This window comes from Pongo abelii, chromosome 8 (genome assembly GCF_028885655.2).
Source record: "Pongo abelii isolate AG06213 chromosome 8, NHGRI_mPonAbe1-v2.0_pri, whole genome shotgun sequence".
Classification (NCBI taxonomy): domain Eukaryota; kingdom Metazoa; phylum Chordata; class Mammalia; order Primates; family Hominidae; genus Pongo; species Pongo abelii.
Genome location: NC_071993.2, coordinates 58,559,921 through 58,569,951, shown reverse-complemented (window position 1 = coordinate 58,569,951; position 10,031 = coordinate 58,559,921). Strand labels below are relative to the sequence as shown.

The 10,031-nt window shown below is 47.9% G+C and overlaps 1 protein-coding gene across 3 annotated transcripts in view; it reads right to left on the bottom strand.

The window, feature by feature from the left end:
• Window positions 1-543: 543 nt before the first annotated feature.
• Window positions 544-10,031, bottom strand: part of GRID1 (glutamate ionotropic receptor delta type subunit 1) — a 793,647-nt gene continuing 784,159 nt past the window's right edge. The window contains exon 16 of one of the 3 annotated variants that reach the window (XM_024253748.3): window positions 544-3,698. In XM_024253748.3, coding sequence (XP_024109516.1) covers window positions 3,270-3,698 — 429 coding nt within the window. In that variant the 3' untranslated portion in view covers window positions 544-3,269. The remainder of the gene's footprint in view (window positions 3,699-10,031) is intronic. The other 2 variants (XM_054522339.2, XM_063727589.1) reach the window with 2 other exon arrangements.

Here is a 10,031-nt window from a genome sequence, read left to right as displayed (position 1 = left end):
AGACCCTGTAAGGGCCAAACTTTGAGAAGCCAAGCTGGGGGTCCAGCCAAGCTGTGGCTCCACCAGGAATGACAGTCCCTTAGCCCTGAAACCTAAGCACAGGGAAGCAACTTATCTGAGGTCAGGGTGAGTGCAGAGATGAGAGTGGCAGCACAGTCAGCTGACAATTAAAAGGCTGTTCATTCCTCCAGGCCATGGGAGCACTTCTCTATGCATGAGGATGACCCAGTTCTTTCCTAAGACACTTCCAAGAACTTAATATTTTAAAGAACACTGTTAGGTTAACCAAAAATTAGACTTGCTGCTCAGCCTGTCCCTCACACTGTCCCCTGGTTGGTTTCAGGGAACTCTGGATATGCACTGCGTGAGGAGGGCATGCCCCCACCTCCAGGCATATCTGAGACCCCCTTGAGGCGAGGAGTTTTCCTCATGACTGTCCCTGCCGATGGCACAGAATTTACTTCATGATCTCAGCATGCCCAGAAACGAGCAGACAGTATTTCTTCACCCCAGAGAATAAGAGCATAGGGAGCAAAGACAAGATTTATTATTAAACAACTTTAATCCAAATGCTGATTATTATTTGCAGTGTCTGAAGGCACAAAATATACCTAAAATGTATGGAATAGTCTAAACAGAGTTATAAATCCAAAGAGCAAAGCATGAAAAAAAGATACATTCTGAGCTGACACAGAAATCTGAGTTGGGAAGATTTTTTTTTTCCTAGAGAACTTGCTTGAATATCAATCATTTCCCCTCATGCCAAGGGTAGAAAATTCTAAAAAAAACAAAACAAAACATAAACATGGTGAAGAATAACACCATGAAGTGTTAAGGATTTTGTATAAGCAGAATACTTCTCTTGAAGATGCTGGTCTCTCTCTCTCTCTCTCTCCCTCTCTCTCTTTCTCTCTCTCTCTCTCACACACACACACACACTCACACACACAGGCGCACAAACACATCCTCCATCTCCCTCTCTTTCCTCCTTGACACTCATTCTAAGCAGAACCATCCAAGAAGACATCCATGCTATACCCCAGAAGACAGGCCATCTCAGGGGGCGATGGGGAAACAGAGTTGGTGTGAGATAAGGCAGTGAGACCAGAGTTTGATTAAAAAAATAGAGAGATATATATATGAAAAATTGGCCATTCAGGGCAGGGCCCCCAACGTGCTGATGGAAAACAAAGCCTGCTCTTCCTCGGGGTCATGGTAGCCCACCTAGGCTTCTCTGAGCATGCCTGGCTCCAAGCTCCACATGCTCTGATTGGAGAAATGTCAATGGATTGCCTAGGTAGCACGAATATCAGACCATTCTCAGCATCTAGCGATAAATAACATAATTATAAACACTCTCTTCCCCACAGTGCTTTTAGCTGACTGTGTGATGTGGCCGCTCTTTACTGCTCAGTCATGTCACTAGGGACTTTAGGAAAGAAATCAATCCTGGGCTAGTTATCACCCTCATAAATACATCTCTCTAGAAACTCTACAAGGCTATAGAAGAAGCAATCAATAAGACTTTGTATTTCTCCATGATCACAGACCCAGGCTCTCAGCTCCCTGATTACTGCTGGCTGTGGGAGCTCTACCTCCTTCAGTGACAGATGTGGGCTGTGTATTCCATTCTGACGGGTCTGGAGATCAGACTAACCTTTGTCTTTAGGAGAGGAACTGAAGTGACACAACTCAGATTCCCCCAGTTCCACTCCTAATGGTTCTTTCCTTGATTCTGTAGTTTAGTTGCCTCAGAAAGGGCAACTGAAGAAGGGGGCGCTGTTAGGTAGTCCTAGGCTTAGAAAACTGGGCTTCCCTGCAGCTGTACCTGCACAGGGATAGGCCTGGAAATCTCAGAGGATATCAGATGCCCTGAGTGGGGAGGGCCCCTGCTCTGGGTTGGATTGCTGCTTGAAGAGGACTCCAGGTCTGGTCTGGAGAGGGTGGTGAAGCTGGAAGGGAGGGTTTGTGCTGGAGCCAGCCCTGTTTGTTGGACTGCCTGCAGGATTTATGACCCAGAGATAGGCCTTTACTTTTGGGGCTACAAGCAACTTCCCTGGTGGATGGGAGTTACACTTATGCTTCTCACCTAAGGGGCAAGGCTTCCTCCTACCTAAATAAACATGGTCTCTTTTCTCTATTTCTCAGCATGCCCCATCACCTGGAGTACTGGTCCACCCACCTGGGCACCTCCCCCAACTCTTCCTAACAGGATCCATTTGCCTGACACCACAAAGCTTCTACTCCCTGCATCTACGGCCTCACTTCCTTCTCTCGCCTGGGACCATGGGTCCAAACCCAAGGGAATATTCTTCCTCTACTTGGCCCTTTGTTCCACCACCTCACCTGGTCCATGCAACTAACCCCACCTCGCAACTCCCTGCCCCCATGGACTTTCTTCCAGACCAACCCCATCTCTGCCCAGTCTCCCTGAGGAAACAATGGAGTCTGCCCTCCTTCCCCCAATATTCTATCACTTTTTGATTCTTCTAATTTTGAAAAGAAAATGAAAAACAAAGCCAACAGGATGATATGAGAACAGCTCAGTATCAAAGCCCTCAATTACCTCACTACAGGTAACTGTCAGCTTCTCTCGGGCCCATGGGGCCCAGAGGCACACTGCAGCACACACAGCGGTGACCAACTCTTCCCGCATGATCCAAGACAGGACAGGATAGCCCTGAGTCCAGGGCACCTCCTCAGCCCCAGGCTACCCAGAACAGCCGATCACCCTACAGCACAGCAACCCAGTGGGCCCGCCCAACGCGGGCTCCAAACTCACTCCTTATCAAGCTGAGGGACTAAAAGGGACGAGGGGCCAGGAGCAAAGAAATGGGGCAGCAAGCTGTGGGACAAGGCAGCGAGTGGCATGTGGGGCTCCTCATCTTCCCTTCTCCCCCAGCAGAGAGGGGCTCCTTATCTGGTCGCCCCTCCTGCCCTCAGAAAGGCCCAGGAACGGGGGGGCTCCTTTGGCACTTCAGAATGATCACAAGTAATTTGCCTTTTTATTCATATAGAACAAAATTTACAAAGTCATTCATACAGTTTTTGTGTTTTTTTACTGACTTCGAAAATTGGGAATATTCAAAATACACTTTTACCCCACTCCATTCTGTCATTATTTACACATATGTACAAGAAAAATGAAAGAGTCTCTGTGTGTGTGTGTGTGTGTGTGAGTGTGTGTGGTTTGTGTTGTTGTTTTCTTGTATTAAAAAGCTCTGCTGGTCGGGTGGGTGGGAGGGTGGGCTGGAGGGCAGGCGGCGCGGTCAGATGGAGGTCCCATGGGAGGTGTCCAGAGCCTCTGGAAGGACGCCTCCAGGCACGGGCTGGAAGGACATGGGGATGGGGGTCTTCACCGGGCTTTGCCGGAACAGCCCCCCATTGGGTGACCTGTGTTTGCACTGCATGGAGGGCATGGTGGCCGAGCTGCTCAGCGGCAGCGGCAGGTTGCTGCTGGGCCCTGATGAGAGTGTCCGGCTGGTGCCATGGCTGCTCTGCTCTGGCAGAAAGGTGCTGACCGAGAGCTGGGTGTTCTGGTACTCCCGAGTCGGCTCCAAGGTCTGGGTGGGAGCCAGGCCCCCCATCTCCAGGGCCGAGAGCTCAATCGACGCTGGGGAAATCTGCTTGTGAGCAATGTCTTCATCCATGAGGCTGTTCATGCGCCGGTGGACCTGCTCCAAGTTCACTTCTTTGTCCTGGAGGGAAGGCACAGGAAGGTCAGGTGGGGCCCTAACAGTGAGTCAAGGCTGGCTTGCTACAACTCTGGATGTCTGGAGGCACCAGGCCTGGTCGGCCTGTTGGGCTGTGGGTGAGTATCCCCTTTGTGTGGCTCCACCTCCCCTCAATTACATGGCCAACCCTCAGTTATCTGGGGAAGCCAGGGGGTGACATGATCCCTATGTAGCAAAGAAGATGCCATCAGCAGGCCTTGGCTGTATCCTGCCTTGCCTCTGTACTCAGTTTAGAGTCACTGCCATACCCAGAACCAACCCTTAGGACAAGATGCTTTGAAGAGCAGGCAGATACAGGCGAAGAAGAAGTCCCACAGGAATAAAGGAAATAGTCCTTGAGCCCCTGAGGTGCCCCATGAATTTGCCACTTAGAGTTCAAGATGATGAAAAGACTTTGTATGATCATCCCCACCTTGCACAAAAGGAGGCTCAGGCTCAGGAAGGTTCAATGATTCCTCAGAGTCACAGGCCCATCAGTGTTAGAGGCAGCTTGGAGGCCTGGAGCCGGAGAGAAGCCCTGCCTCACTCAGTGACCTGTATCCTCCCTGTGCAATCTCTTCAGGCAGCCCAAGGAGGGGGATATATCCCTGTCTGGAAGGGCAAGGAGGCATGGGTTCCTGGGTGGAGATTGTGAGGAATGGGACTTCCCCAGGGTCAGCTGACTCTCCTGGTTTCATGAGGGTTCGAGGCTATCTAAGTGGGTGATCTCACACCTGATTCTGTCTCACGACGGTGGGTGACATCACGGGAAATTACTTGGTTTGTTTATTTGCTTAAGAAAGAAAACAAAACAGAACAAATATTGTTCCTTTCAAATAACTTGATGATTTGGCTACAATGTCAGAATAATTAAAGGCAGACAAACTGCTTGAAAGCTCAAGGAAGACGTCATCTCCTTCCTTGGCTTCCCTGCTGTGAGGTGGGCACAGGACCTGGTGCTCAGCAGGGGAGCCATATGAGCTTCCCGGTGAGGTCGAGGCTGCAGGGACTTTGTAAGCAGCATGGGTGCTAATGCGCCAGGGAAGGTGGTGACCTTTCTCTCACCTCAAACTCCTAGAGAAATACAGTCCCAAAGCTCAGCTCCCAGGCAACCCTGCAGGTGGTCTCATGTTGGCATCCTGTATCAGAGACAGGAACCCATCCCCTGTCCACCTTGCAGGGGAGTTAGAAATACTAAGAAATGTAGAAGCCCTGAATATGCCTTCAGAAGGAAAAAGAAGGAATCACATGAATCTAAGAGTCATTCCAGTGACTGCTTTGAGCTTCTGTGGGGATGGTGGGAGAGGATTTCCACCCCCAGAAGTTCAACTGAATGATGGGCATGAGCCCCGACCAGATGAGTGCACAAATCACAGGGCTAACCCCCATGAAGGGTCAACTCAGTGGTCCTCAGGCAAGGAGGTGAAGTGCTCTGCAGTTCACTCCTTGCCCCAATGTCCCCTGGCATATAGAAGGTGGGACCACTGCTCTCTCTGCACCTTTATGAGTTCATGGGTGGCACACATGGCTTCTGATGAGACACCTGCTGTCAGTTCCAGAATCTTTCCCAGGACAAGAAAACTGACAACACCCATAGGACAACTGACAAGTCATTCCAGGGCAGGAGGAAATCAAGAGAGCCAACTGGTTTGAGAGTAGAGGATGCTATGGGATGTGGCTCGGTGTCATAGGTGAAAATGACATCAGAAACCATTGGCACAGCCTCACAGGCACAGTCACAACTCCAGTGATCTGAAGTCCACCCACACAAGCAGAGCTCAGCTCATTGGTGCTGGGAGACCATCTCTGAGTTAGGGTCACCTCTGCATGGCAAGTGTCATGGGGAAATTGGGGGAACTGGCTGGAGAATGCCAGGCTTCTACTTGTCCCAGCTAAATTATTCATGAAAAGTTTATGCTGACTCCTTCAAAGGTTTGTAAAATATAGAGCAAACCAAATTCAAGTTATTTTCCTAATTACCTTACACCATGGTGAGGCCAGCTCCGTTCAACTTTGCTACTTTTTGTGTATTCTATTTTATCTGCTTTGTTTTCATTTTTGCACTTAAGACTACTTTAGGAATATTTTATAACCATTATACAGGGTGCTAGTGGCTTAGCGCCACTCAGCATCAATGATCTTTTCCCAAGGAAGTCTATGGTTTATTGCTTTCAGGGAGTTACTATCCCCACTGGATAACAGTTTGACAGGCTATGAAGAGACAGGTTACCTAACAAAGAGACAGGACCATGACCCAAATAAGGACAGTAAGACTAAAGCTGAATCTGGAACAAAGAGACAGAGAGACAGAAAGCAGCAGGTGCTTCATCTGCTGCAGCAGTGGGACTCCGCCAAACTTTCTTTTCCACAGCCGTCCTCCTAGTGTCTGGGTTCTGGGCCTCCAGACAAGCCCTGACTCTTGCCCAGCATCAAGCCTGCATCTCTAGCATTCTTGGGGCTGCTATGAGCTCCTGTTAAACTGTGGATACAGTGTCATCTGTATTAGGCAGAATCAGTGCTACAATCGTTTTGGCGAATATTTGCATCTATAAGCCATGTTCATTTCAAAATGTATGAAGGGCACAAAACAAGTACCAGGGGGTCTGGAAGCTGAAGTAGTTGAGAGAGGAATTCAGGTACTTTTAGTGTTTAATAAGATAACCTTCTCACCTCTTTGCAGCTAGCAAAGCTTGGAGAAGCCTGAACAAGCTGGTCACCCTCACTGGCAGAGACTTTCATTTCCGTGGAAGGGAAACTGATGACCTGAGACCATTGGAAGAACTAGTTAGTAACTAATCAGTTGCATAATCTTCCCTTATCCTCTTTTCTAATTTCCCTTCAGGACTTTAAGGACCCCTTTGAAGATGAAAAGAAAGAAAGTTTGAATGGACTCAATTAAAGTGGGAAGCAGGTGTCTAGGTTCCAGGGCTGCTCAACTCTGGATTCTGGCAGTTGATAGAGGGCCTGGCCTTTTTTCTCAGTCAATTGAGTACTAGCCCAGGGTGTTCAGGAGATGCTCCCATTTTGTCACAGTTTGGAGAGAGGGAAAGATTAACTTCCTGTCCAAGAAAGCCACAGGGAGGTAGGAGGTTGGAAGTAAGGGACAAGGTGAAAGAACTCTCTCTATTTAATGCTAGGGAAACAAACATGAGAGCTTCAGGGGAAGCCAGACCAGCCAAAATTCTCTGAAGGAAGATGTGAGCGAGGGACATCTCTGAGCTGGATGACTTCACCACTGAAGTGCAAGTGAGAGGACGCTGGAGCGTGGTGGATTGTCAAGTGCCAAGTTGGAATAGTAAACGCGGTGGTGGGGAGTGGATCCGGTAATACTGGAGCATTTAGATTCAAGACCAGCTCTCAGACTGAATGTGGAGATAGCTAGTTCTCTGCCAGTCTATTATTTCTGAAGAAAGAGCTTGACTAAGTTTATTTTACTCACATTTTTTTTTGCTCATCTCAAATTAAGGATGGATGAAGCAGTTCTAAGGACTGCAAAGCTGTGCAGTGGGAACCAACTCCCAACTGCAGTTATCATTCGCCTTTAAAGTCTCTGTGTCAAGACACACAGAAAGTGTCTACACCAAATGGACAGACGTTCCAGGGGGGTTTCCTTCCCAACTGGTTATTAAGAAATCCATCCTCTTCACATCAGTGGGACTTCATTCTACTCAAATTCCATCATTCCCAATAGCTCCAACACGTGGACAAACCCTGGGAGATGAGGGTGCCATCTCAAGCCTCTTATTTTGGTTATTTAACTGAATAAGAAAATGTGTATAACTGCAGCAAATGACTCCTATCTTTTCTGGAAAACAAATGCAGCCATTTGCTGTGTCTCACAATGTGTCCTTTAAGTTGCCTGCTCCTGCTGCTGTCTGTGGGAGCCAGAGCTGAGGTGCGGAGGACAGACCGCCTGGTTTGGAAACCTTGGAAGCATGGTCGGCTTGTATTACCTGGGGCCATAGATTTAGCACTCATAAAGTCATGTCTGTCTGTTCCTTCTGTGTCTCCAGCCAAGGAAAGAGGAGACAGGAGTAATCAGCCTACTCAAGGAAAGAGGCAGGAGTGATTTGAATAATTATCTATCTTTTAGACAAAATACTGCATTCTATTATGTTATGCAAATTCAAGTAATGGGCTTTTTTATGTGAACTACATCCGTTTACATCCTCATTATCCCAAGGTTTCAGTGTTCGGCCAGGTAATGACAGCTGTGAAAACAGACTTGGAAACTTACTGCTATCTTCATTAATTTACTGTAGGTAACTGACCTAGTCAAACATCCCTGAATATGATATAAAATTCACAGACTGTGTTTACCCATGAATCCGGCTGAATTCCAGCTCTGCGTTTCTCATCCCATATTAAACATGACGACAGATGCACCAACAGAGGTTACTGGGGAACCTCTCCCAGGCATTGTCTTGCAGAGATAAAGTTCTGTAATTAAGCTGCTGTTCACCAATGTGGAAATAATACAGTGTATTGGAAAACAGTAATTAACTAAAGTATCATCTTTGTAACAGCCTGTTACACGTGGGACTCCTTAGAACAGACTTTGCCTGGAGTCCAACAGCTCTTATTGTCAGTTGGGCAGGAACAAAACTGGTGATGAGGGACTTCCCCCTGACTGAGCTGGCTGTTGGTGGCATTATCCTGTTACCACTGAGACCAACCAGGTGCTAAATTCACATCAGTGGGACTTCATTCTACTCAAATTCCATCATTCCCAATAGCTCCAACACGAGGACAAACCCTGGGAGATGAGGGTGCCATCTCAAGCCTTTTTTTTTTGGTTATTTAACTGAATAAGAAAATGTGTATAAGTGCAGCAAATGACTCCTATCTTTTCTGGAAAACAAATGCAGCCATTTGCTGTGTCTCACAATGTGTCCTTTAAGCTGCCTGCTCCTGCTGCTGTCTGTGGGAGCCAGAGCTGAGGTGTAGAGGACAGACCGCCTGGTCTCAATGCAACGCTGTTGGGTTGGCGTAAATGAAGAAGAAAAATGTGCAGACCGGCAAACTCTTTACATGCAGTTGAAGAAGACATCAAAGGAGTGGAGGCAAGAAAGGGTGTGGAGTTGGAGAAGTGAGGGCCCTGGGGATCTAATCTTTCACAGCAGGTTGGTACATGCAGACAGAGGCTGCCCACAGCCAGAACAGAGGGGCCATCTGCTTCTCTGCCCCCTGCTGCCCGGCCACCGTGGCCTCAGCCAGCTCCTGTGTGCAATGGAAACCAGGCCAGGGGAGGGCAGGCAAGGCAGAAAGCAACAAGAATTCCAAACTCTGAGCCCAGTGATGGATGACTCATCCCTCACTCCTCATGTCATCTCCCATTTGTGCAGTTCTCATCTTTATTTCATGAATATTTTATTCTCAGAGCAATGGCTCCACATCCCCCATAAATCTAGCGAGTGGCTCTTTACTGCATCCACGGAGCTTGGTGCATTCACCTGCATTGGGTAAGTACATAATTGTCCGATTCCTTAGAAAAAATATGAGCTGAAATCTACATGAATATTAAGGGGTTGAACGCACATTACTACTCTTCTTCAAGTAGGTGTCTAAACTGTGACGACATCCTAGAGCAAGCCATTAAGCACAACTTGGGCTCCACCCAAAGAGAGGTTTCTGGCTCTTAAGAAATACAGCCAATGCCTCAAAATGAAACATTCAAAGATTAACCAGACACTCTCACCTAATTGCAAATGCTGCCCCATAAAACACGGGCAACCAGTAGCACAAAGTAGTTCTGGATTAAATACCATCATTATTTTTTGAAGGTTTTAAGAATATGCTTCTAAAAGACTGTTGTTTTGAGCCCTTTCCTGCCTATTTCCTGCATGATAAAGTCAAAACCTCTCAGTCTGGCATTTAAGTCCTTCGGCGAAGGCCCTGTATCTCTCCCCAGCCTCCCCTGCTAGCATCTCCTTCCTCATGTTGACACTTCAGCCCTTGAGCTCCAGGAGGTATGATGACTTTGTTCACCTCCATGCTGTTCACCCTGCCCAAAATGCAACTTCCTATCTCATCTTTAGTACCAGGATTTGTATCAATGCTTCAAAGCTCAGTTCTAACAGCTCTGAGCCCCAAGTAGTCTTCAATAACTAGCACCCCTAACCCCTCTGACCCCACCATGCCCTGGATGGGCTGGATGCCCTTGGCACTTTTGTGATACCTGCTGATCACTGCAGGACAGCCTGCTCAATGAGTGGAGACTGCTGGGCCCAGCTCTCTGCCACATCTGTGCATGAGGAGGTAAGCTCCCTGAAGGCAGGGGCCGGGTATCTACAGGCAGGCTTATTAAAGGAAGAAAGG